Here is a 26,605-nt window from a genome sequence, read left to right as displayed (position 1 = left end):
CCCGACGCTTCGGCTCTGCTGGGAAAGGGACAGCAAGTGCAGAAGCAAGTTCAGTGCTGGGCAGGGGCTCCCTGGGGAACGGCACTTCAGTGCTTTAGTCCGTGGCCTTTCCTGCTGCCCTCCCTCCTGGAGGCAGAGGATGACCCGTCCCTTGTTTCTCCCACGCTGGCAGACCCAGGTCCTGCTCCTTTGGCCCCACTTTTCTTAGCAGACCGAGCATCATTTCCCAGGGTCCCCAGGAAACTTCTGCACTCGACCCATTGCTAAGTGCAGAGCACAGGGCGAGGGAAGGACAAATTTCTCGGCACCCAACCCCTGGAATTTTCCTTCTCCACAGCACGCTCCCGTTCCCGCTGTCTCTGGAGGTGCCCGCACGAGTCCTCCTTCTCCCAGCACCTAAGAGAATGTCCTTTTCACCCAGGTCCTGCTTACCGTCATCCAACAAAACACGCTGACAACATTTTTCACGATGCCAGTGGAGAGATATTAGAGTACACTGCACAGGGAACCTGAGGCTGCCCCATCCCTGCAAGTGTTCCAGGCCAGGCTGGACGGGACTCGCAGCAACCGGGGACAGTGGAAGGTGTCCCTGCCCACGGAAGACAGGCTGGCCTTTGAAGGTCCCCTTCAAACCAAATCGCTCTGGGATTCCCCTCCAAAATCACTCCCAAAGAGACACAGCAATCAAAGCAGAGGGACCGCACTCCCAGCTTTTCTTACCTGCAGGCACGCAGCACAGCACGTTGGACATAAAAGCCACAGGGTTAGTCCTGCCAGAGGCGTCCGGCACACCCACGGCGACCGAAGGAAAAGAGGGAGCCTGGGAACACGGAGTAAAAGACACCTTAATTAGGACTACACTGAGCCATAGCCAGGTCATTCCCACAGACAGCTTCACCGTCCAGTCGTCCAAAAAGCACTCACCGAGGCTTCAGGTAGGATGGTTCCTCACGCTGACCAGGTGAATACCTCCCTGGAAGCCCGCTCTGCTCCTGCCAGGCACTGGGGCTCACCCAGAGGGGCTTTGCCAAGCATCCAAGGGAAATTAAAATTACAGCCTGGGCAAAGGTGCTTCCCGCAGGACCGCTCCTGGCCAAGGCCACCGGTCCGTGCAAGTCAGACCACTGACCACCCAGGGCTGGGGATTTTCAGGGGCACGCTTCCAGCTTTTATTCTCCAGAAACTCCAGTTCTTTCTGGTACCGCTTGCCAGAAAGTCTTCCCCTGTTGGAAGAGGTCACTTTAGTCTTTCGAGGGGCCAGATTGCCAAAGCCCGGCCAGTCCGTTCCCACGAGGAAAGGTAGCTCTGTCTTGTACAAGATACTGGGGAGGGGGGGGAGACACAAAAGTTTAATTTAAAAGAACTGCCTAGAATAGAAAGCAATTCAAACAGAAGGCAGACAAGACTCGTGCAAAACTGAATTACATTGGACTTCAAAGGAGAATTCTTTCCCTCTGCACCTCAGAGAACCCCAATTTTCACCCAGGTCCCGCTTACCATCGTCACACAAAACGTGCTGACAAAATTTTTCATGATGCCAGTGGAGAGATATCAGAGCACACTGCACAGGGAACCCGAGGCTGCCCCTGGATCCCTGCAAGTGTTCCAGGCCAGGCTGGATGGGACTTGGAGCATCCAACCGGGGATGAGAGGGGAAGGTGTCCCTGCCCACGCAAGACAGGCTGGCCTTTGAAGGTCCCCTTCAAACCAAATCGCTCTGGGATTCCCCTCCAAAATCACTCCCAAAGAGACACAGCAATCAAAGCAGAGGGACCGCACTCCCAGCTTTTTTTACCTGCAGGCACGCAGCACAGCACGTTGGACATAAAAGCCACAGGGATAGTCCTGCCAGAGGCGTCCGGCACACCCACGGCGACCGAAGGAAAAGAGGGAGCCTGGGAACACGGAGTAAAAGACACCTTAATTAGGACTACACTGAGCAATAGCCAGGTCATTCCCACAGACAGCTTCACCGTCCAGTCACACAAAAAGCACTGACCTCCCAGGGCCTCAGTTAGGATGGCTCCTGACGCTGACACCTCCGTTTGCCCCGGGGGGTCAAGAATAACATGCCTGGGAAGAAGTCACCCCCAACAACAAAAAGGGAAAATTAGTGAAGCACGGGGTCCTCTTCTGACTAGATTGCCACCAGCATTCCATAGCAAATGCCACGACTATTCTGTTACAGAGGAGAAAACCCTGTTCTCCCAAACAAACAGCGAGGAGATTTATGGGCACGCCTGAAAATTTCCTGTGAGGAACTTTTTGTAACTAAGGAGCAGGTGCTGTCTTGAGTTGAAGGCACCAATTTGACAGACACTTAGGACAGCAAACTCTTCAGCAGAGCAATTAACTGCTGCCTATTTGAACAGCAGGGGAGAGAAAATGACAGTCGAAGGGAAGACAAGAAAAGCAGAACTGGAATCAGCAGACTTTTCTTCCATCTCTCCCGAGGAAGTCTAGTTTGTCTGTTCTAATAATTCTATGCCCTTTTCTACATGAAACTTACACCAAGGCTGAAAAAAACAACTAGAAAACATGGAGAGAAGCTTTTTAGAATTTCACGGGATTTTCCCAAACCGATGCCAGAAAAGCAGAACTTGGTAGAATGTACTCACCTCGAGGCCTTTGGTCTTTTTTTCCATAAGCTTCGTCACCTGATTGAAAAAGCAGAGTAGACTCGGTATTTAGGCTCACAACAGGAAAACCTCCCCTTCGTTTCCTAAAAGAAACTACATTAATCTGCACAGCTGCAGGCGCGTCTCCAGATGTTAAAGCCTTTCAGCTTTTCAGAGGGTGAGAATGCCCTGCTAAGGAAGGCTGAAAAATGCTCGGAGCCTGCACAGGTCAAAGAGCCCCTTGATTTTGTCTGTGTTCCAGTCCCTGGCTAAAGAAACGGCAGAACAAGCGCAGTTGTTCCTTGCCTCTTCCCTAAGAGGTTTGGCCAGGTGCTGGGCCAGCCCGGGCACTCCGGGGGAAGGCCGGCAGTGCCCAACCAGCGCCGCTTTGCCAGGGGCGTCGCTTGCAAGAGCGCCGCCGAGCGCCGGGCCCTGCCTCACAGTCGCCGCCTGGCGGACACGGCCGGGAGCGGCACTGCAGCCGCGCGCGGCGCTGCAGCCGCGCGCCCCCCCCCCCTTGGCGAGACCCGCGGCGCCTTTCGCGCGTACGGGCCTTTCTTCCCTAAAACCTGCCCTTGCCTAGAAAAAGCTGAGCAATTCACAGAGTTGCTGTTTCCAGCCCAGCTTCCCAAAGGATTTCTCTCTCCCGGCAGCACAGACGGGGTCCCCGAGGCAGCGGAGACCCTCCCCGCGGGGGGGTGTGGTGCGTGTGCAATGCCAGGGCACATCCGAACCCTCCCCTGCGGCGGCACGCAGGTGCAAGTTTCTCCGCAGAGGCGAGCAACTTGCCTGTCGCTTCCCCGGCCTGCAGTCCCCGATGGCCGCCGGAGAGGCAGAAGAGCGGCCGCGCCCCCCCTCCGACGCGCCCAGCTTACCCCGGGGCCGATCTCCGTCGGATCTGCCGGAGTGGGTCGCTTCCGGGGGGGGGAAGGCGGCGGCGCATCCCCGATAGCATCTCCAGGGCACGGCGGGAGCGGGAGCGGGAGCGGGAGCGGAGCGGAACGAGCGGGCGGCGCGGCGCGGCGCGGCGCGGCGTGGGCGCGTGGGGTCCTGAGACGGGGGCCGCCCGCGCCAGTGCCTGCCGCCGCACGCGAACCTGCCGCCCGCGCCCGGCGCCGCCGAGCGCCCCGCCCTGTCCCCGCAGCGGGAAGCGGCGCGGCGAGACGGCGCTGCGGGCGCGGGGTGGGGGTCCGGGTCGCGGCGGAGGTCCGGCAACAGGATAAACGCCTCTGTGACGCGAGGGGGCCTCTCGCCGCCATCTTTAGTGTGGTCGTTCCGGTCCTGGCGGCGCCATGTTTACTGTGGGCTTGGCGGACTTCCGGGCAGGGGCCGCCATCTTTAGTGTGGTCGTTCCGGACCTGGCGGCGCCATGTTTACTGTGGGCTTGGCGGACTTCCGGGCCGGGGCCTTGGAGGACTTCCGGTCGCTCTCTACTTCCGGTGACCGACTTTACCCAAATTAGCGTCCCTCCTCGCTAATTTCTGCGCTTTCACTCCAAGAAATCTTCACGTTATTCCCCCCCCACACACCCCGGGAGAGACGGGAGACCGCGAGTCCCGCTCTGCCGCCGGAACCGGCCCTTAACTCGAGCGGGGAGCGCTGCACCGGCACGAGAGCCACTGCGCATGCGTCGCCGGTCCCTCTCCTGCCTGCCCTTACTTACCACGTGATCGCCGGCGTCTTGCCAACGACTGCGCATGCGCCGGCGTCGCCACCTTGGCTTGCCCCCCCACCCCGCCGCCCGGCCTCGCTTTCTTACTGCGGCTCCCCCTCCACTTTTCCGGCTCCCTGGGGTTCCCTCACCCACATTTTGGGGTCCCCTTCTCATATTTTAGGGGTGATGACCCCGCAGTTTACGGTTCGGGGCGGGGGGGAGGAGAGGACTTAGGGGCACTGATTGGGCTTTAAGTGGTGCTGGGTGGGGTTGAAGTGGGCTAAAGTGGGGCTAGAGGTGGCTAAAATGGTGTTGGGTGCTGCTGGGAAGGTTTGATGGTGGGTTGGTGGAGCTGGGATGGTTTGGGGGTCGCTGGGAGGGGTTTGATGGTTCTAAGGGGTGTGTCCCCTCTGCAGCTTCCCCAGCGGCCCCCCCCCCCCCCCCAAGGTCTGGTGGGTGACCTTCAGGATTTGGGGGGCTTATGGTTACTGCCCTTTTCTCCTCGGATTTTTTGCCCTTGTACTCTCGCGTTTCCTGCCGTTTTCCCCCTCGATTTAAGGCCTTAAAATGGTGCCAAAGAAGGGGGTTTCCTCGATTTAATCCTTCAAATAATGGAAAAGAAGGTTTGTCCCTCAATTCAAAGCCCTTTTCCCCCTTTTGATGCACTGAGGAAGGACTGGGATGTACTGGGAGGGACTGAGGGGACTGGGAAAAACTGGACTCAGATTTTAACAATATATTTATTTAATTCCAGAATTCCTCAGTTTTGAGGTTCTGCACCCCAAATGCCCCAATTTGGGGGGGACCTCCACCTCATTAGCAACCTCCATTAACGAGGCCGGGGAGGGAGGAGTGTACTGGGGGGGAAAAGGGGGCCTGGATCCCCCCTTCTTCCACTCCTCCCCTCCCCAAACCAATGTGGTTCAAACTCATTTCACAGAAATTTGTGGGCAATTTCATTGAAATCAGGAAAAACGGATACGGTGGGGAATCCCCCCATATGGAGGTGTGCCACCCCCATATTCAGGAGCCCCCGCCCCTATGACATCACTCGGTCGTCGGGGGGGACCGGCGGGACCCGCGGCGGCTCCTCAGGAGGAGGCGGAGCTGTGGGGGAGGGAGGGGTCAGCGAGATCCCCAAATCCCAGGGTTTGACACCAAAATACAGGGGTGTCACCTGAATGTCCTCGGGTGGGACTCCACGGTTCAGGGATTGTGAAAATGGGGAGGGTAAATCAGCAGGATTTGAGGGTAAAGCAGTGGGATTTAGGGGGTAAAAGAGCAGGATTTGGGGTAAAAAAGCAGGATTTTGAGGCGAGTGGCAGGATTTTGGGATAAAGCAGCAGGCTATAATAGAATATGCTAAGTTGGAAGGGACCAACAAGGATCATCTAGTCCAATTCCTGGCCCTGTTCAAGAGGAGAGACCCCAACAATCCCACCATGTCCCTGAGAGCATTGTCCAAACACTGCTTGCATTCTGTCAGCCTTGGGGCCGTGACCACTGCCCTGGGGAGCCCCAGCCACCCTCTGGGGGAAGAACTTTTTCCCGATACCCAACCTAAACCTCCCCTGGCACAGCTCCAGCCATTCCCTTGGGTCCTGTCACTGGTCACAAGAGTGAAGAGGTTAGTACCTGCCCTCATGAGGATGTTGAAGAGCCCAGTGAGGTCTGACCTCAGACTGAACAAACCAAGTGCCCTCAGCTGCTCCTCATAAAGCTTCTCCTCTGGACCCTTTCTCATCCCTGTGGCCTCCTTTGGATGTTCTCCTTACCTCAGGGTCTTCTCTATATTGTGATGCCCAAAACTGTCCCCAGGACTCGAGGTGAGGCTGCCTCAGTACAGAGCAGAGCCGGACAATCCCCTCCCTTGACTGGCTGGTGATGCTTTGCCTTATGCCTCCCAGGTTGGCCCTCCTGGCTGCCAGGGCACTGCTGACTCAGGGCCAACTGGCCATCGACCGGGACCCCCAGGTCCCTTCCCGCAGCTGCTCTCGAGCCTCTCATTCCCCACAAAGCCAGGGTTTATACACAAAGCCAGGGTTGCCCCGCCTCAGGTGCAGAATCTGGCACTTGCCCTTGTTAAACTTCACTCAGTTGGTGATTGCCCATCTCTCAGATTTGTTGAGATGTCTCTGCAGGGCCTCCCTGCCTTCAAGTGACTCGACGGCTCCTCCAGTTCAATGTTATCAGCAAACTTAAGTAGTATCCCTTCCAGTCCTGCATCCAAGTCATAGATGATGATGTTGAAGAGCACAGGGCCCAAGATGGAGCCCTGTGGAACCCCACTAGTGACAGGTCACAATCTGATGTCACTCCAGTCAGTGTCACCTTCTGTGCCCGACTCATGAGCCAACCACATAATGTGTTTATCCAGCTGTGGGCTGGACAGTTTGTCCAGAAGGATCCTGGGAGAGACTGTCATAAGCTTTACTGAAATCCAAAAGGATTACATCTCCTGTCTTTCCTAGATCAACCAAGTGGGTTACCCTGTCATAGAAGGAAATGAGGTTCAACAAGCAGGACTTTCCCCTCATGAAGCTGTGCTGGCTGTGACCAATGCGGGGTAAAGCAATGGGATTTGGGGTACAAAAGCAGGACTTTGGGTAAAACAGAGGGATTTGGGATAAAACAGTGGGATTTTGGTGTTCCAGGAGTGATTTGGGGCATTCCCTCCCCACCAGCAGGAGGTTTTTGGATGCAGCAGGGTGCTAAGGGGGTGCTGGGGGTGGGGATGCAGGGGTCCCACCTGGTCTCCGGGGGGCCCAGGGGGCAGCAGCCCTTGAGGCAGGTCATGCTCCAGGTTTCGGGCACTGGGGTCAGCCCCCCAGGCCAGGAGCAGCCGCACAAGGGGCTCCTGGCTGGGGGTTCCGGGCAGTGCTGCTGCCATGTGCAGGGGGGTGTTCCCATGGGCCTGGGGGACGTGAGAGGCTCAGGGCACCTCCAAATCATCCTCCAGCCCCCTGAGAGGTACCTCAGAGATCCTCAAGATCTGACAACTCCAGCCACCCCAGCCCCTCCACAGCTACCCCAAAGCCCCCCCGGCCCTTTTGATCCCCCTGAACCCCCCAAAACCCCGCTAAAGTCCCCTCTACCCCCCCCCAGCCCCCCACAGACACCACCCCCCAGCCCCCAGTGCCTCTCTAAGCCCTGGGGGGACCCCAGAGCCCCCCACGGTGCCCCACATACACCTCTGATCACCCCCTTAGGGCCCCCCATAGAGCATCTCAGAGCTCCCTCCAAGCCACCCAAACCTTCATATTGACCAGGCGTGGGGCTGCGCCAGGCTGGCGCAGCAGTAGGTGGGCCAGGGCCAGGTTGCTGCCCCGCACAGCCAGATGTAGGGCTGTCAGGCTGCTCTTGGTGTCCTGGGAGGGAGACAGGAGTTGAGGGGGTCCCATAGGGAGTCCCACCTCCCCTGCAACTTCCCCCTGACCCCCTCAGACCCCAGTGCCTGGGAGCTCGGGTCTACCCAGCTCATGGGGACCTTGAGGCAGGACACAATGGTCTTTGGACAGTGGCACAGGGGGCTGGGCATGCACCCAGGGGGTCTGAGGGATACCTGGGGGTCTGGGGGGCACCTGCATATCCTGGGGGTGTCCATACCTGGCTGCTGCTGTCTGCCCCCATTTGCAGCAGCAGTTCGACACAGCGGAGTCGGTCCTGGAGGGTGGGAGTGGGGGATCCCCCCACAGGGCCCCCCGAGGGGGTTGTCCCCCCCTGCAGTGACGCATTGTGGGCTAGGACAGCGCAGTGCAGGGGCGTCTGGCCTGAGGAGGGGAACGAAGTGGGTCAGAATGGGCCCTCCCTAAACAGAGCCCCCCTGGAACTGAAAATCCTGCCAGGGGCCCCCCAAAGCACAGACACACATCCCCAGATGCTCCTCCATCAACTAACTGGGACCCCCAAACTGGGCACCCCCAGCACCACAAAGCAGGTATGTCTCCACCATGAATCCCCCTAAGAGATACCAAAAAAATGGAGATTCCCAGGGACCCCCTCAAAGCAGGGACCCCCAACTCCTCCACGCTGAAGTCCTCTCAAGTGGGACCCCTCCAAGACACTGAAATTGGGGACTCCTCAGATGTCCCAAATCAGTAACGCCTTAACCCCCCCCCAAATGGGGACCCCTCAACTGAACCTCCCCTGGTCTCCCCCAAAAAAGGACTCCAGGACTTCCCAAGAATCCCCCCACCCCAAACTCAGGGACCCAGCCTGAGCCCCTTCCCCACCCCAGCCCCCCCCAGATTTACTGACCCTCAAAGTTTCTGGCCTCCATATTGACAGGGACCCCCGAGGACATCATGGCCTGGAAAGGCGGGGAAGAGATTTGGGGTCCCCCTGGACACTTAGGACCCCTTTGGGAGGGTTGTGGAGTCTGTTCTAGGGGTCTCGGGTCCCTCCTGGACAACCGGGACCCCTCTGGGCCAGTTTTGGTGGCTCCCGGACACATGGGACCCCTTTGGGGGGTTTTGAGGTCCCCAATAACAGGGCATCAGATGCCTGGGTCCCACTGAGGTGATTCTGGGGTCCCCCATGGGGGTTTGGTGGTCCCAGACAGACACCTGGGCCCTCTCTGGGCTGTTTTTCGGGTCCCACAGGACACCTGAGTCCTTTAGGGGCCTGTTTTCAGTTCTGCCCTGAGGGTTGGGGTCCCTCCTGGACACCTGACACCCCCCAGGGCAAGTGTTGCGGTCCCCCTGAGTCCCCTCTGGGTGCCCAGGCCCTGCAGGGGTTGGGGTTCCACCTGGAGGATTCGAGGAAGCCTGAGTGGGGTTTGGGGTGGTACATGGAGGATTTGTGGTCTCACACGTAGGATTTGGGGGTGTAGGGCCTCACATACAGGATTTGGGGTTTGGGGTTCTCACCTAGAGGATTTCATGGGGTTTGCAGTCTCACCTGAAGGATTTGGAGTTTGAGGTGTCACCTGGAGGACTTTGGGGCTCAGGGGAGGGAGGGTTGGGGGTCTCACCTGTAGGATTTGGGGGGTTGGGTCTCACCTGGAGGATTTTGGGGAGCCCAGGGAGGGGTTTGGCATCTTACCTGGAGGATTTTGGGGTTGTGGTCTCACCTGGAGAATTTCAGGGTGCCCATAGGCTGCTGCCAGGTGCAGGGCTGTCCGGCCTCTGTGGTCAGCAGCATCAGGATCAGCTCCTAAGACTAGCAGGTCCTGCACAATTCCTGGGGCCGCCGCTGTTGCTGCCACCAGGAGCGGGGTCTGGGAGGGCAGAAGGGGGGGGTCATGGGGATCTGAGGGAGTCTGGGGGGGAGGTCAGGGGGTCTTGAGGATAAAAGAGGTGTCTATGGGGGTCTAGTGGAGGGAAAGGGAGGGTCAGTGGGGTCTGGGGGAATCAGGGGTGGTAGGGAGAACCTGGCACCCCCAACCCCCAAATTATCACCCTGGTGCACTGTTACTGTTCTGCCCCCCTTATCACCCTCTTACCATCCCCTAAATAATTATCTGTTATTAACTGCCCCTTCATTAGCCCTTTAGTGGCCTCTAATTACCCCATTACTAATTACCCCTTTTCCCCCCATCACTCACCCATCACCCCATTATTAGGCTGTGACAGAACCCTGTGATTAATTACCCCAGAATTAACTACCCCACCCCCATAATTAATTACCCCCATAACCCTGGGATCACGCCATTCTTGCCCTTTTACCCCCGCCACCCCCTTATTGCCCCACGAGGACTCACTTACTGCCCTCATAGCCCCCTTTTTTACCCCTTGTGCTGCCCCCTCACCTTTCCCAGGTGCTCCCGCATCTCGAGCCCTCCCAGATCCCGCAGAGCCTCGGCTGCAGCCCGGGCGGCCACCCGCAGCCCCCCTGCACAGAGCACGTGCAGCAGCCTGGGGGTGGAGGGGGGTTAGACGGAACTCCCTTGACCCCCAGACACCCCCCCAGGGATCTGTCACCCTGTGGCTCCTCTCAGCACCCCACAACTGCCCCGGGGGCTTCCCAGCACCCTTCTTGCCCCACTGACTGCACCACTGACAGCCCCATTGCCTCCTCATTATCCCCCCACTGGCCCACTGTTGCCCCCCTTGGCCCACCACTGAACTCCCTGTTGACCCTCCTATTTACCCCCCATTCACCCCCCACTGACCCCTCATATTGACCCCACATTCACCCCGTTGCCTCCCCTTTGCTCTCCCATTCTCCTCCCCATGGGCCCCATTGACATTCCACTGATCCCCCTCGACTTCCCCATTTCCCCTCCCACTGGCTCCCCCAGTGAGTCCCCCATTTGCTTCCTCCATTGACCCTTCCATTGCCCCCCTCGACCCAAATACCCTCCACGGATCTCGCCACTGCCCCCATTGAGCCCAGCCCATTGACCCCTCATGGAGAACCCCCATACCCCCATGACCTCTGTACCCCCCACAGCCCCCATGGTCCCCCCTCACGTGTCCCCCTCCTCGTCCTGCCACAGGAGATCCCAGGGGTCTTGGCCCCACAGCGCAGCACGGGTGACCGCCAGTTCCCGAGGGTCAAGATCAGGGTCTGAGGTCTCCCTCCCCATCGGGGGGCCCCCAAATTCCCCACTTGGCACGGGGGGGTGGGTCCAGGCAGGGCCAGGGGTAGCAGCAACCTTGGGGGGATAAGCAGAGATCAAGAGGGGGGGGGCCTGGAGCCCTGAGGGGTAACTGGGACCAGGCCACCCCCAAATCCTGCCCCAGTAACCCTCCCATTTCCCCCCCATTTTTCTCCCTTTGCCTTACCCAGCTGCCACCCCACTGTCCCCTATTACCCCCATTTTCCTCATCTCCCCCACTGCTTCCCCCATTGCCCCCTATGGCCCTCCTATTTCCCCCATTCTCCCTCATTTTCTCCCATTCCCTCCCATTGCCCCCCTTAACCCTCTCATTGCCCCTATTTAACTCCCCATTGCCCCCCATTCCCCCCAGATGTCCTCCCCCATTTTCCCCATCTGTCCTCCTTTGCCACTAATTTCCTCCCCATTCCTACCATTGCCCCACATTGGACCCCATTTCCCCCCTCATTTCACCCCATTGACCCCCATTTATCCCATTGCCCCCCATTTAACTCCCAGTTGTACCCACCATTTCCCTCCCATTGCCCCCCTGACTTCCCTCTCACCTGAAAACCCTCCAGACCATGGGCCCCTTCCCCATGGGCCCCCACCAGGCCACTGGGGGTGGACACAGGGGAGACCCCACAAGGCTTGGGGGTCACTAGATGGGGTCTGGGCCAGGTGGCACCTAAGGGAAGACCAGATGTGAGGGGAAGAGACATAGGGGCGGGCTCGAGGTTGATTGGGAAGGATTGGGGAGGGCAATGGGGGGACATGGGGAGGATTTAGGAGGCACAAGGGGGGATTGGGGGAGCAATGGGGGGGAACTGGGGGGCATGAGGGGGACAACTGGAGCCACAGAGGGGCACAGGAGGGGAGTGGGAGGGCAATGAATGGGATTTGAGGGACACCGGGAGAGTCAGAAGTCACTCACCATGCACGGGGCTTGGGGCGGGCACAGCCAAACCCTGGAGGGCAGAGGGGACAGTGAGGGGGTCAGCGAGGGGAGGGGGAGGAGGGTGTCCCGGAAGGGAATGTCACCTGGAGGAGGGGGCGTGACTCACCGAGGGTCTCGCCCCTTCCCCGCTCTGCTGCTGCCGCAGCTCCTTCAACAGTTGCTTTACCGTCTGGGGGGGAGTTGCGCGGGGAGGGCCTGAGAAGGGGCAAGGAGGGATTTGGGGGGCTACCGGAGTGCCTGGGAGACCCTTAAAACTCCTGAGATCTCCCCTGAACCCCTGAGATCCCGCCAAACTCCCAGGACCGCTCCAGACCCCCGGGTACCCCCCAGACCTCCGGGGGTCCCCCCCGAACTCCTGGGACACCCCCCCAAAACCCCCTACGCCACCCGAACTCCCGGCCACCCCCCCGCCCCGCATTTGAGGAGTCCCGGGACTCCTCAAACCCACGGTGCCCCCGCGGCGAGGCCGGAATGCCCCTGTCGTGAAGTCACGAGGATTCCCACTGCGTCACCGCCCGCCCCCGCTGGCCCCGCCGCCGCGGGATCCCCCTCACCCCCACCGGGAGAATCCGGCGGAGGGGACACGGGAATTCCCCCGCCACCCCCATCTCCGCTTAAAGGGCGTGTGAGTGTGTGTGTGTGTGTGTGTGTGTCTGTCTGTCTGTCTGTGTGTCTGTCTGTCTGTGTCTGTGTGCGTGTGTCCCTCCCGGTCTCTTAAAGAGCCAGCATTCCCCTCCTCGATTTTTAAAGGGCCATTGTTCCCTAAAAGCGAGTTTTAAAGGGCCAGTGTTCCCTAAAAGTAGCTCTTAAAGGGCCAGTGTCCCGTAAAGGAGGGTCTTAAAGGGCCAGAGTCCCCTTCCAGGTGTCTTAAAGGGCCAGCACCCCCTCCCAGAGCTCTTAAAGGGCCCGCGCCCTCCCCGCCTTACCTCTCTGAGGCCGCATCCCGCGGGGTCCCGGAGGCAAATGGGGCCGGGGCGGGCGCGGGGACCGTTTTGGGGGGGCGAGGGGGAGGCCCCGCCCCGGAGGGAAACGCCACCAAAACGCCAGCAGTGTCACGGTTGCGACACGGGAGGGGGGGGGGGGAGGGGGCGGAGCCTCGGGGGCCCCGTGGGACCCAATCGAGGGGGGGCCGGGGGCAACTGGGTGGGAGGCGGGAGGGGGATCCCAGGAAGGTACCTGGGCTGTTCCCATGCGACGTCATCGGCAGCGATTGGGGGCGACAACGCCGGGGGGTTCCCCAGGGTCCCCCTCAGCCCCCCAATCATTTTTCAGCTAGTCTCTGCGCCATTTGTGGGGACTCTGACCAATTTGGAGGGGGGGCTCTGTCCCCCCAACCCCAGCAGACCACGAGACCTATCAAGACCATAAAGACCTCCAAGATCAAATAAAGGCTGGTGCCTTTATTTGTGGGGAGGATGACACACTCCGGGGAGGGGGTTTCCCCAGGACCCCGAGTTGGGGGGGGCGTTACTGCTCCCCCTGTGCCCCACTTTTGTGGGGCATGTCTCCCCACACTCTCCAGTCTAAGGGTGACTTAATGGAGTGCAGTGGAGACTCAATGAGACAAACAGCAAGAAAAAAATAGGGAGAGTGAGCCTGATCAAAGTAGACATGGAAGGAAACTTGAAAATGCAAAAAGGAGCAAGACAGTCAAGAGAGAACTAAAAAGAGCAAGTTACAGTAGCAGTGCATATATGTAAGCAAAATCGTAAAGCCAAGAGATTAATAGAGGAAAGGAGACAGCAAACTAGATAAAAGTAGATAGAAAACTCAAATTTTTGAAGCTAGGGAACTAAGAGAGAAATGAATTAAAAAATATCAACAGCAAACTAAGATAAAGGCAGACAGAAACTAAAAAAAAAACAAACAAAAACCAAACCACCTTAAACCCCGATACATGACAGGACATCTTCAGAAATTTTGCTTGTGAAAGTGAAAACGTAAATGTGCACCTACTGATTTGCATGTGTGTCTTCTTAGCAATCAAAAGTCAGCCCAGAAAACAGACGAATGTGAAGAGTATGTGCCTCAGTCTTCATAGGGTAATCTCTGATCTGCCTTCAAACAGTACTTCTGAATTTGGTGGTCTTAAAGACAACATTGAGTAGTACGGTTGTCCAGATTTCTCATTATTGCAGTTTATTATTTGTGATCCTACTTCACTACTGAAAGAAAACTATGGGACTGAGTCCATGTTACCCTGAAAGCCCACAGGACATGTCACCAATGTTTGTGCCTCTAATTATCTAGCTGGCCATTGTGGGTCAGACAAATACGGTAGAAAATAAAAATCAATTGTGCACACAAAGTAGACATTATTGATGAATAGGAATAAAAAGGCCTTGATCTTCAGAGAATATTTCCATGATTGAATGATTAATGATTACTGTGACATTTGACCCTAAACTAAGAAAACATAATATAGTCATTAAAACTTTGGGGGGACATTTTGCAGCGAACCTGCTTGTTATTTGACTGCGATACTGTTTTGAATGAGGCAACGCATCCCAGAACACGGTGTGCAGACCATTAAATGTTCGCCTTAACATTTAGCTTTTACAGAACAAGTAAGCCTCCAGCCGCGGTAGTTCAGTCTCACTGAATACTCAGGGTTTTCAAACGTATCTTCTTCAGCATCCTTGCAGGAGCTGGGAGGGTGTGGGGGTGTCAGTGGACCACTTCAGCAGACTTAGATGATTTTTTACCAAGAACAGAAAAATGTTTAGAAACACACTTTAAGTACTCCATAGAAGAGACATAGGTTTAGAATCCTGGAAATGGCTGGCTGTAGACTGCTAGTTTGCCAAAATGATTAAGTACTTCCAGGCAAGCTGTCATTTAACTATGAAATCGGACATGACCTATTGACTGATCCTCAGCACCAAAATTAAAATATAATGATTAGCTTTTTAGAGTGCTCAGCAGAGGAAGTTTATTCACCCTTCACAGGACATTTGAGACAGGAATACACTTTTGTAGAGCACTGATGAGAATCACCTAAAAGAACATTATAGTCCTATATACTTCTTAACTCATATTGGTCCTAGCAGTGGAGTTGCACATTAATAGCAGGCTGTGTCCTTGGCCGTTGCACTGCTAATGCCGCCTCCAGAACAATTTACTCAGATGGATGGAAGATGGCAGTGGTTGTAACTTTTTATTGGACGTCGCAGATGTTTAGTTTTACACATTTTTGTAAAGAAAGGTACGTTTTATTTTTAATTTTATTTTTAATTTTCTTCTCTTTAAAAAATGTCTAACTTGCCTATTTGTATACTGATTTGCAAGAGTATTTTCATGTTTAGAAGGCTGCCTTTACATGAAGTTCCCTCTATAGTCATCAGTATTGCAACCGTAAGACTCCAACTTCCTTCTCATTTCTTAACACTTATTTTACAGGGTGAAAATTAATCCCATTTGAACAGGAAAAGCTATGTTAAACCACTTTTTTCCTAAAAAATACTGAAAAAAGATACTATTCTCCTTTTCAGTATAACTGAAATCTATTGAATTGTGCTGTACATACAATGAAAAGGTAAATCTACAGATGTACTGCTTATCCCCAGACATAATGCTGGTAAAGAATTTTTGTATAAATCATTTATTTTTCAAAGAATTGTAGCCAAAAATAGTAACTCTTGACACTTAGGCCCTTATTCACTATTTTAAATGCAGGTGTCATAGATCAGAGGAAACAAGACCGATTATGGTAATTCTATTTATTTATCATTGACATCCGCAAACAAAGAGCAAATGTCTGTCTGCACAAAATTATATGCTTAAATATATTTTTTAAATTAACAAAGAAATTTTAGTGAGATGCTTTATTCCCTCTGGAGTTCCTTTGTATAACCACTTTCCACTGTGAAACAGTAATTAGACATTACCATAACTTCAGCTGTGATGTGGGACTTGGAACATCATAAGTGTCCTAAGTATAACATACTGCTCTTACATTTTTATCATATGATGGTTCAAACGGATCACTAATGCTCTTAAAATCCTGCTACAAGTCGAGGTACCTTATTTTCCACTGATCTGATGCAGTCTGAGGGTGCTTAATACCTCATAGGGATATGCTTATCAGGATATCTTTTAAAGATAAAGTAGATACGGGCAGATGATGCAGTTCTCCATCTTGTAGATGAGAGAAAATAATACCCAGATTATCAGTGAGCAGTTGTTCATGTTGCTATGGTTACCGTGTAAGCTACAATAGTTTTGCCCAGTGTTACTTTTTTTTGTAATGCATTAAGGAAGGAATGCAGATTTTATAATGTTTTATACTTTTTTTCTCTCATACATTTTAGTGTTAAGATGGCAGAATAACCATGGGAGACTGGAATTTCCTCGGAGGCATTTTAGAGGAGGTCCACATCCATTCTACTATTATTGGAAAGATTTGGCTAACGATCCTCTTCATATTTCGAATGCTTGTCCTTGGAGTGGCAACCGAGGATGTTTGGAACGATGAGCAATCAGAATTTATATGCAATACCGAGCAACCTGGTTGCAGAAATGTGTGCTATGATGAGGCCTTTCCCATCTCTCTCATAAGATACTGGGTCTTGCAAGTTATATTTGTGTCTTCCCCTTCCTTGGTGTATATGGGTCATGCCTTATACAGACTAAGAGTCTTGGAAAAAGAGAGGCAAAAAAAGAAAGCTCAGGTAAAGGTGGAACTTGAAAGCACCAAATTAGAAATGACTGAAGATCGTAAAAGGCTGGAGAGAGAACTCCGGCAATTGGATCAAAGAAAGCTAAATAAAGCACCCCTGAGAGGCTCTTTGCTCTGCACTTACGTGATACATATTTTCACACGGTCTGCAGTGGAAGTCGGTTTTATGATTGGGCAGTATCTCCTTTATGGCTTTCATCTAGATCCCCTTTATAAATGTCAGAGAGATCCATGCCCAAACACAGTTGACTGCTTTGTATCTAGACCAACAGAAAAGACAGTCTTTATATTATTCATGCAGTCAATAGCGACTGTATCATTGCTTTTAAATATCCTGGAAATTATCCACTTAGGATTCCGAAAAATTAGAATAGGACTCTGTGAGCAGAATAAAAACAAGGACGACTCTGACAATTTCCACATAAACACGTCTAAGAAATACTCTGTGATACCGCAATCTTCTTTCGGAATACCCACCACCCCTCAGAAAACTCTTCCTTGTGCACTTAGCAGTTATACCTTTTTAATGGAAAAGCAAACCGACACTACCGTCTACCCGGTTCTAATTTCTCCTTCTCTGTTTCAATCTGTGCAAAATAATCATACAGAAAGCAGCAGTAATTACACCCATTGCAATCAGGAGAATAAATTGCCAAAGAAGAGGCCAACTACAAATGCCTTAGACAATCAGACTCAAAATACCAGCATGAATAATAACGAGGGTTTTCTTGGTGAGCTTGGGACTGAAGCACATGATGCACAAAAAGAGGCCGAAAAGAAACATTTCCTTGTTGTTACTCAGAATGCAGATATGGCTTCAAACATGTGTTTGAGAAGCTTTACTGACATGCCATCTCAAACTTCACTGCAACCCAATACAACTTTTCCTTGTACCAGTTTTAGGCAACAGCATGGAATTGGTTCGTCTTGGAACTGCTCAGCAACGGTTGAGAGCGCAGGAGCTTTGACAAATTCTCTTCCAAAAAACAGCAACAGAAGACAAAGCAGTTTCAGTGCAAACAACGCCCAAACTCCTTACAATACTGACGTAAAAAATTTTAGCCGACCAGACACTCCTGACTCTACAGAGGAGGTGAGCTCAGAATCTACACAAAGTAGAAACTGGAATAGTCCTAAGCTTTACTCTCTGTCCAGGCAACTGTCACTGTCAAGTAATGCCAGCAGCAGGCGTGCCCCTACTGATCTTCAAATATAGTGGGAGTTAAGCCATCAATGCTGGAATAATTACTGAACAAGGAGACATAAGCAAGACCTGTGTGTAAGAGTAGCTAAATCATTCAACTTTAACCAGCTTTTTCACATAGATAGAAAAGTTGTGTAACCCTTTGAACAGTAGCTAAGTAACTTTTAAACAGTCCCTTTACTTCCTTTGTAAAGAAAATGTGGCATAGACCTCAGTGTATAAACTTCTACACTCCTTCCAGCTAAAAAGGAAAACATACTCCCTCTAAGTCCACATATTAGGAGAAGTCTGGCATAAAATCACAGCTGATAATACTATTTAAACTGAATAAAAGTAGGAGAAAAAATTTAGAGTCTAATAATATCTTTTACAAAGACCAGTAAATGAAATTAGGCTAAAGGTGGCACTGGCGCTCTCAGAAAAACTTTTTGGTAAACATGTTTCCACTTACTCTGAGAATTCAGACTTTTGATAGCTGTCTGAAAGCAGAATGTCAAACATATCCCACTCTTCAAACTGTGTTAAATACAAAAAGAACAAAACATTTGCTATACTGATCACTAATTCTTTGACTCCATGGTACACTTTCTTCTTCAGTGTATCACCACTGACTTCCTCCGCAGAAAAATCAAAGTGAATTTCTTTTACTATTAGAATTCAATACACTATTACATTTTTAAAGCATCATGAATTGCAAACAAGCTGTGAGCTTTAATTTTGACATTTTGCATAACGCTAAAAAGATAGCAATTTTTTTTTTAAATCAGAAAACACGTTACTGAAATTTATTAATCAGAAATTTTGAATTTCACAAACCAGAAGGCTTACTATGGAAAATAGAAAAAAAAAAAAAAAGAGAGAGAGGAAAAAAAAAGTAAATACAGTAGTACATTCCTGCCTTCAGTTACAATGTCAAAAGACATATAAAAGGTTTATCAAATTGTAAAACTACTCCCTTTCTGTTGTCTTTCCCTTAAATTCTGACAAACTTTTAAATCAAACAAAGCTTATACTTGTTTAGAAGGAGCATTTTGGTTTATGCTTCTTATGGGGGTAGTAAGACATTAAGGATATTCATTCACTTGCTGCTCCGGTCCATACAGTATAATGGAAGTTCCAAGAAATACCTTGAAATAGTAAAGGAGGCAAAGATGAACAAAATACTATGTTACATTTGTAATAGAGCTTTCTATGTATGAAATACATTTACTTGAGTCGCACAGCACTGACAGGCTGTAAATACTTGGTGAGGTGGTCACAGCTGAGATGCATTAGTGTATACACATGGTTTTTTTACTAGTGGATGGGATTTACTGTACATGTCCTGGAAAAATATTTTGAGATGTTTCATCATGATGTTATAGCATAATTAAATCCTTTAAGGTGCATTGTTATTGTGCTTACCAGACAGCCATGCTTCAGAGTGGCTGAAAAGCTGTGCAATACTAGAAAAAAAGAAGCCTGAAAACCTAAAAAGCTCTTTTGGCCCTGTCCACGTCCGAAACACACATTAGTACTATTACAACTATTCACTGTAAATTTCTCTCAGCAGGTATCCTTTTCACCTCATATCGTTCTGTGTGTGTACATAAATACAGCCCTACATAATTCTGTTTACACTGTAAAATTTAACATTGTGTAATATACTGAAATGCACATAAATGTATAGCCTGATTTAGGCCAGTTAATTCTGCTACTGTGGCTTTAACTCTTGCATTTCTTAATGCATAAGATTCTGTGGGTGATAACTGCTAATGCTTGTTTTGCATTTAATGTCTCTGTAATAAAAAGCCTAGTATTTAATGCACTCCGGTCCCACTGCCAAATAATAACAAGTTAGCATTTAGATGCTTACATATGGGATATGACATTTGCATTTCTGTTGTTCAAGATGAGTTACAAAAGAATTTGTTTTTCTGCTGCTGAGAGCAGAATTTTATTAACTTTTTTTTTCTGGACAAGGGTCAAATATTTCATTTCATCACAGCACCTTGCCAACAGAAAAGTGTAACTTAATTCCAGTGAAAACTGAAGACGTTGCAGAAGAGCACAGAGTAGAAGTATGAAAAGACCCTAACATCACAGGTGCAAGATCATTTGGTTGTTTCTTTTTTTTTTTTTTTTAACTTCTATAATAAACAGATTTTATCTGTCAGTAGATACCAGAGACTTTCACAAAAATAAACAGGTATAACTACTTCTGTGTTTTTTTAAACAGGCTAACGCAAATTACTTTCCTTATGATGCAAAGGTTTCACCACATATCACTCTTTGGAGCCCCTCGAGTGGACAGCTATGCAGTTGCTGCTTGCTGCAACTTCCCCCTCCTGTGATTGTCCTACTCTGCTCTGCCCTGAGGAGGCTTCACCTCCAATATTGTGGCAGTTTTGGCCACTGCAATACAAGAAAGGTATTAAGCCATTAGCGAGTGTCCAAAGGAGGGCAACAAAGATGGTTAAGGGCCTTGAGGGGAAGCCGTGTGAGGAGCAGCTGAGGGCACTTGGTCTGTTCACCTTGGAGGAGACTGAGGGGAGACTTCATTGCAGTTACAACTTCCTTGTGTGAGGAAGAGGAGGGGCAGACACTGATCTCTGCTCTCTGGGGACCAGGGACAGGACCCCAGGGAATGGCCTGAAGTTGTGTCAGGGTAGGGTTAGGCTGGATGTCAGGAAAAGGTTCTTTCCCCAGAGGGTGCCTGGGCACTGGCTCCCCAGGGCAGTGCTCGTGGCACCAAGGCTGCCAGAGCTCAAGGAGTGTTTACATGGTACTCTCAGGCACATGGTGTGACTCTTGGGGATGCTCCTGTGAAGGGCCGACAGTCGGAATCGATGATCCTTGTAGGTCCCTTCAAACTCAAAATACTCCGTGATCCTGTGATTTCAGCGCGCTGCAGTTACCCCTCGAGCCCCGGCAGGACAGCTCAGCGTTCCGGTCGAAAGCCGCGGCACGCCCCGCCGCTCGGAGAGACAGCGCTTTCAGAGCCCTCAGAGCCCGGCCAGGGGCGAGGCCCGAGGGCGGTGCCGCCGCTCCGTCGCTCCGGTAACGGTGGGGAAGCGCTGGCGCTGTTAAAGCGCAGGGCGCAGGCGCGCGGCGGGGTGGGTGCGGTGCGGGGTAGATGGCGCACTACAAGGTAGGAGGCAGTGCCGGCGTGGGTGCGGTGTTGCCCCGCTTCCCGCTCGGAGCGGCGGGACCGACACCGGCTCGGCCCTTCGTGCCGCTTCCGCGGCGGAAAGCGGGGCCGGCCCGGGCCAACGAGCCGCCTCGGCAGCCGAGGCGGGACGCGCCGCCGATCTGACCGTGTGGGCGTCCTCTCTCAGGCCGCGGACTCCAAGCGGGAGCAGTTCCGCCAGTACTTGGAGAAGTCGGGGGTGCTGGACGTGCTCACCAAGGGTAAGTCTCCTGACCGTGAGGGGCCAGCGGGCAGCTCTTGCGGCTCTGCCGGCCCGACCCGGCCGTGTTGTGGCGGCCCGTCGGGTGGCCCCGCCGGCTCCCGCCTCGTCGTCCGCCTCTTCCCCTCAGTCGGCGAGGGGGCGGCAGCAGAACTCTCCTGGAAAATCTTGGTGCGGCGTGGCCTGGAAATGGAGTCCGGGAGGCGGAGGAGGGCCGCGGGCCTCTGGAAACGCGCCCTGGGAGTTACAAAGCGTTAATTCCTGTGCGGGTCGATTGTTAGAGGTGCGTGTGGGACACAGGGCTGTGCCTCTCTCCGCACAGGTGTGTCGGAGACCTCTCTTACTCTCGGCCAAAGTGCTTCTTTCAATGCGTGCTTTTGGTTAATTTCTTGGGGGCTGTTATTCTGCCAGAGCTCTACAGAGAAAGTAAATGCTTGAGACGGTATAACAGCAAGTGTTATTTTAAACCCCACTTTAATTCTTTAAGACCCTTTCTTGAGTAGAGCTTAGTGCTTTTTCTAAAATGAATGAAAGTTATGTTTTGGAGAGTGACTATCTGTATCAAAATGGGGAAAATGATGATGCTAAACTTGACACATATGACTTGGCATCTTTGAAATTCTTTTGAAGTCTTTTTGAGAACCTTCCAATAGTATGTGGCAAAAATCTGTTTCCATTTCTGATTGAAAATATGCTGTATAAAGAGGGAGCAGCAGATCTAGGATGTCGAGCGAATAGGTGCTGCATTAAGACTCTTGGCCTGGTGTGTGAGTACCATTTGATTTTTCTATTGCAATACCATCCAATGCAATGGCAAAACAAGCCTTCCAAGCACTGAGGCATCCTAATTTTGTTTTTAACTTGGGCAGTGTGTAGCTTAAAACCAGTTTGACTGTATAGTTTGAATATCTGGAACTGGCACATTGCCCCTGTAGGCAGTGGGGAATGGTTATGTTTGGGAACTTTCTGAGTATTCGTGTGACTGAGTTCTCCATGTATATGGCTACTTTTATTTAAGCTGTCAGGGTATTGCTGCTCGTGTCTGACTTCTGTGGCCCTTAGGGGCTCCATCCATGAAGATTATCAGTGTCACCTACTCTGACAGTAGCCATTTAGTTTTGTAACTGTAGATGTTTGATGGAGGTTTGCTTTTATGCTGAAAGTTACAGAACTGCTGATGTCCTGTGGTTCAAAGAAGTGGAAATAATGATACATGAAGAGAATCTCAAAATAGTTAGAATTTCAGTCTTGCTGATGAAAGCTAATACTAGTGTTGCATGTGGAATGTGTAAAAATTGTCCAGGCCATTTTGTCTTCTGTGCTAGACTAGCCAAAGACTTGGGTTAGGGATGAAGAAAACTTATATTTAGCTGTTACTAGGTGGAATGCTCTGTCTACTCCTGTACAGCAGACCTGTTGTTTATGTCGGAGTATACAGGTGAAAATCATGTTAAATGGAAAAATGTGCTATAAATGTGTTGTGCTTTCTGACTGTTGGTATCTGTTTCAAAAACTTAAGAGTTGCGTGAACTTCTTGCAATTGACAAATATTTTCCGTTTGCAGTGTTGGTAGCCTTATATGAAGAGCCAGAGAAACCAAATAGTGCACTGGAGTATCCTTTTTCTCTACTGTGTCTTGTTTGTAGAGACCTTATGTGAAATAGCAGTACTGCTTCTGACTCGTAGGTGAACTGGAGAGGCTCATTTAGAAACCTTGCCTTGAGAACATGGCTTTTATCGATGCATTTTGGCTAATAATTGCCTTCTTACAAGCTAAGGGAGAGTCTGACAGGATGCAAGAGAACTGGGCTATCAGTATGCCAACAATTAAAAAGCTAAGTTATAGGCCATTACAGAGTTGTAGACCTGCAGCATTTGAGTACCTGCAGTGTCTGTGGCTTCTGAAGTTTGCTTCTTCACATTTCCTTTTTTGTTTGATTTGGGTTTTTTTTAATAAGAAGAACTTGTACTGATGTCTTGTTTTTGGTTGTGTTTGGTTTTTTTTAAGGAATATAGCTATGAGTTTAAAAACCTCTTATTTTTTTAACTTCCTTCTGTAGGATAAAAAGCACTGTAGTAATCTCAGTGGTGTACTGTGATTTTGGTCATGTGTACTGCAGTGCTAACTTCAACGTAAGTGTTAAAACTAAAATGTGGTTATACTGTGTAACCGAAGAAATACTTAACATCTAAATATCAGCTTTCTGAAGCATCATCTGGGAGCTTCAGCTCCTGAGAATCCAGAATTAGAGGCACTTCGCTTGGAACTGGCAGAGATGAAAGAAAAATATGAAGCTGTGCTGGAAGAAAATAAAACCCTGAAAAGCAAGGTAAAATTCTACTTGCTGTTACTCTGTAGTTCCATATCATACAACAAAAAAACACTTTAATACTTAGAATACAGCTGACTTTCTTCTGTTAGAGTAACTGATAAATATTGCATTGTTTAACCTTGTGGCTGAGAAATGCTGATGGAATTCATTGTAGTTAAGGGTTATTTTTTTTTAATGGGACACTTCTTTTAGAATATAACATATAATATTACTAAACTTGGGATTTTATTTATTTAGGGAAAGTCTGGGTTATCAAGTCTAATATGCCCTCATTCAATCCTGTCTGGATGTGTTTGTCTGATATTATGTAGCTCATGCTTCCTTGAGAGTTTTGAAAAACTCAGGTCATGTATCCATTATAAAGGCTTTCAAAAGGCAAACAGAAAGAGGAATATTCTATATTACTTTGTGTCACTTGGCACAGAGGCACACCCTTGCAGGTGTCAGGATGACGCCAGTGGAGGCTATTAGACCCACAGGGAACAATAATTTATGCTTTTTACCTAAAATGACCCTGGTATTTCTCTATCTGCAACAGCAGTGAGTCTGAAGTGCTGCTAAAGGCAGGACCATTCTTTAATGCGTTTGTAGGCTGTCTGAAAGAGCTCAGAGGTGTGAAGAGCTTCCTAAAAACACTGAAGAAAGAAACTTTTGAGGTGCTTAATACTCCAGTAGCTTATGTGCCACTACAGGTTTATGTGCATTTATTGGAAATGGATGGTGGCTCTTATATGTGAATATAACAGAGCTTTTTACTAGGAGACAGCCACCCCACTTCAGTTCTGGGAGAAGGGATTCTTGGGCATTACCCCTTTGTATTTCTTAGCTGGAGTGCCCTCTTGCTGTTATAATAATTCTCCTCGTCTTCTGTTACCCGCTGTGAGTCCTCACAGCTACATTTGCTATTTCTTCCTAGGAAATATGGCAAACAGCAGAATTTTAGGGGGAGTAGCAATAGACCAGCAGTTCACTTGGTGCAGCAGACTTAAAAATGCAACCGATAGTAAGACAGGCAGATGAGAGCAGAGTAATCTGAGTCTTTGTTTAAAGAACTCTTTTAAAGAAGTCAAGACTTGTTCCAGGAAAGTAAGCCTTTCTGTAATCATGGGTTCATTTGTGCTTTCACGTTATTCATCTTTCAAATGATAACTCTTACTTTACATATTTTCCAGTATTAGTGTGGGTTTCTTTTCCCCTTTCTTCTGCTGTGTAATGCCCATCATTCTGACATCCTGTAGAACTTCACACAGAATGCAGGGAGAACACTACTGTTTAGCTTTCTTTCAGCAATCCTCTAGCATAAAATATATGCCATTATCTGTGCGTTTATTGAGAACTTCTGTTGCAATCATCTGAAGATCTGTCTTTTTCCTTACGTTTATTGCTCAGAATGTCAGGTATTTGTATGTGTGTTGAAGGCAGGGACAGGAAGTCAATAGTTAGGCCTCAGGTAGAAAAGAAAACTGACTTTTGATTGTGTACTAGCCATCTGTAGTAAAATCTACAAGAATGAAAAAATGTTATTTTAGCAGTTTTTGTTAGCAGCAGAGTGATTGCTGCAGTTTAGTGTTGATTTTAATTTATTTCTTATGTCCTTTTTTTTATTTTTAAGTCACTCTGTAATTTGTAAATTGAGTAAACCAAACCAGCATATCTCAGAGAGATGGTCCTAATTCTTCAACATTTTTAGCTTATAGGTCATCATTATCAACTGCTATTTAAGATGTAAAGTACTTAATGAGTCCTAGAACAAGAAGCAGTGAAAAATTAACCTATGTGCTTTTAGACAGCCTCCTTGTTATGGTTGGGTGGTTATACAGTGTGACAAATGGATGTTTTGAGAGAAGGGTTACTTTGTTTCCTCACTTGAAAATGGACTTGACTGAAGATGAGTGAGTTAAAGCGCACAAAGTAAATGGAGCAAGTCCAGACCACACATTTTCCTACATTTCTTAATGTAGAGTGTTATATGAAATGTTGCAACTAACTGAATTCCTTTCTTTAAATCCACAGCTGGCTCAGTATGAACCACCTCAAGATGAGAAGCATGGTGAATAACAGTAGTTTTTCCTTTAATGCCTTGACTAAATAAAGGGCTTCCTGAGAACTCTGGTCTTTATTGTGTATGTGTGTGTGTGAACTCTGCATTGTCTACTTTGTTACTTCATGGTCTTAAAGAAAGAAAGTGCAGTATCATGAGCATACAGCTGCAGCAGCAACTGATGAGTTAAGCATACTGGCCAATCTTCTTTCTGTGTTTAAGAAAAGATGACAGTTCTGATGAACTTTTAGATAACTGTGCCTGCCAGCTTTGTGTAATTTTCACATTATGGTCAATGGTCCTGTTTGAACTGCTGATCTCTCTTGGTTTTCTTTTAACTGAAGGAGGTGGCGTGGCACAGATGGACTAACTGTAAACTAAAGCAGGACCTTCAAGTTACATTCTGTGTTGCTACTCAGCACTGACGTTAGGCTTCTCCTGAAGCTGACAGGGTAAGTGTCTACTTAGAGGCACAAAACGAGCAAGTATAGTTAAGTGATGGACATAGCACAGTGCTGAAGATGCAGATTTGTATGAGAGGTACCTATTTCCATGCAGTTTGTGTCTCTGATCCCGTGTCAGCAACTGGGCCTTGGAGAGTTGATCCAGAACTGTCCACCTGGACAGTTCTGAACAGAATAAAAAATTCTTACTTGTAATTAAAGTCCTGTGCAATTACAGTGGCACGTGTAGGAGTGTAGTGGGGAGAGTTCTGCTTTCTTATTCATCTAAGAGTGAAAAGAAAATTTAGGCAGGGTAGAAAATCCAAGTAGGGTGGGGTGTGTGACTTGTGATTTCTAATTTTGCCTATGCTCTGTCTCCCATTTTCCTGAATTGGCTTCATGACTCTTCTGAAATGCAAAATAGACCTTTATTAAAAAAAGAGAGAGATACATTTTTAAATAGCTACATTTGTTTCCTATCCTAAAATTAGGTACTTTAAAGGCAGCTGATGACAGGAAAAATAAAGGAAAGGGGAAATGAAGTTGTCTTATATATTAGATTTACTGGCTGTTAGTTTAACTTCCTTATTTTTAGGATAGGTTTTGCAGATTGTCTTGCAGGTGTGGTAGGATGGATCAGACAATTTTTAAGTCAATCTAATCAAGGCCTAATGAAATAATAATTGCTTACTTACTAGTGTATCTAATGTTGATCTAAACAGGCCAGAAGAGAGGTAAATGAGAGG

The 26,605-nt window shown here is 49.8% G+C and overlaps 3 protein-coding genes across 4 annotated transcripts; 2 read left to right on the top strand and 1 right to left on the bottom strand.

Moving 5' to 3' along the window:
- Nucleotides 1-4,198: 4,198 nt before the first annotated feature.
- LOC127462365 (NF-kappa-B inhibitor delta-like) lies at nucleotides 4,199-12,822 on the bottom strand. 2 transcript variants are annotated; one of them, XM_051770916.1, is made up of 12 exons: nucleotides 12,698-12,822; nucleotides 11,878-11,966; nucleotides 11,748-11,781; nucleotides 11,380-11,501; nucleotides 10,686-10,870; nucleotides 10,022-10,127; nucleotides 9,344-9,490; nucleotides 8,530-8,581; nucleotides 7,879-8,042; nucleotides 7,527-7,640; nucleotides 7,022-7,186; nucleotides 4,199-5,379 (listed from the first exon to the last, which is right to left on the bottom strand). In XM_051770916.1, exons 1-12 carry the CDS (start codon nucleotides 12,711-12,713, stop codon nucleotides 5,320-5,322), a joined length of 1,254 nt encoding a protein of 417 aa, XP_051626876.1. In that variant the 5' UTR covers nucleotides 12,714-12,822; the 3' UTR covers nucleotides 4,199-5,319. The 2 variants fall into 2 exon arrangements, with proteins under 2 accessions (XP_051626876.1, XP_051626875.1); XM_051770915.1 differs by having other exon boundaries at nucleotides 4,211-7,186.
- A 1,711-nt stretch (nucleotides 12,823-14,533) lies between these two features.
- Nucleotides 14,534-18,107, top strand: GJA9 (gap junction protein alpha 9). Its single transcript, XM_051770909.1, has 2 exons — nucleotides 14,534-14,976; nucleotides 16,082-18,107. The coding sequence occupies exon 2, from the start codon at nucleotides 16,103-16,105 to the stop codon at nucleotides 17,663-17,665; it is 1,563 nt and encodes a 520-aa protein (XP_051626869.1). The 5' UTR covers nucleotides 14,534-14,976; nucleotides 16,082-16,102; the 3' UTR covers nucleotides 17,666-18,107.
- A 2,589-nt stretch (nucleotides 18,108-20,696) lies between these two features.
- On the top strand, nucleotides 20,697-25,482 carry MYCBP (MYC binding protein). Its single transcript, XM_051770912.1, has 5 exons — nucleotides 20,697-20,783; nucleotides 20,971-21,043; nucleotides 22,607-22,655; nucleotides 23,243-23,372; nucleotides 25,389-25,482. Exons 1-5 carry the CDS (start codon nucleotides 20,769-20,771, stop codon nucleotides 25,431-25,433), a joined length of 312 nt encoding a protein of 103 aa, XP_051626872.1. The 5' UTR covers nucleotides 20,697-20,768; the 3' UTR covers nucleotides 25,434-25,482.
- Nucleotides 25,483-26,605: the final 1,123 nt, after the last annotated feature.

The sequence above is a fragment of the Manacus candei genome, unplaced genomic scaffold (assembly GCF_025592945.1).
Source record: "Manacus candei isolate 608988 ecotype Guabito, Panama unplaced genomic scaffold, ASM2559294v1 h1tg000127l, whole genome shotgun sequence".
In the NCBI taxonomy this organism is placed as follows: Eukaryota; Metazoa; Chordata; class Aves; order Passeriformes; family Pipridae; genus Manacus; species Manacus candei.
Note: the sequence above shows the minus strand (reverse complement) of the source record. Positions and strands in the feature narration are given on the sequence as shown.

What these genes read in the sequence shown, in the direction of transcription:
- LOC127462365 (XM_051770915.1), bottom strand. An exon ending in GGCACCCTGAAATTCTCCAG is followed by an intron (nt 8,582 to 9,343) that starts GTGAGACCACAA and finishes CCGCCTTTCCAG; the next exon opens with GCCATGATGTCCTCGGGGGT. An exon ending in CACGCCTGGTCAATATGAAG is followed by an intron (nt 7,187 to 7,526) that starts GTTTGGGTGGCT and finishes CACGTCCCCCAG; the next exon opens with GCCCATGGGAACACCCCCCT.
- GJA9 (XM_051770909.1), top strand. Translation starts at nt 16,103, where the DNA reads ATGGGAGACTGGAATTTCCTCGGAGGCATTTTAGAGGAGGTCCACATC.
- MYCBP (XM_051770912.1), top strand. An exon ending in GCTGGACGTGCTCACCAAGG is followed by an intron (nt 21,044 to 22,606) that starts GTAAGTCTCCTG and finishes TTCCGTTTGCAG; the next exon opens with TGTTGGTAGCCTTATATGAA. An exon ending in AAACCAAATAGTGCACTGGA is followed by an intron (nt 22,656 to 23,242) that starts GTATCCTTTTTC and finishes TCTAAATATCAG; the next exon opens with CTTTCTGAAGCATCATCTGG.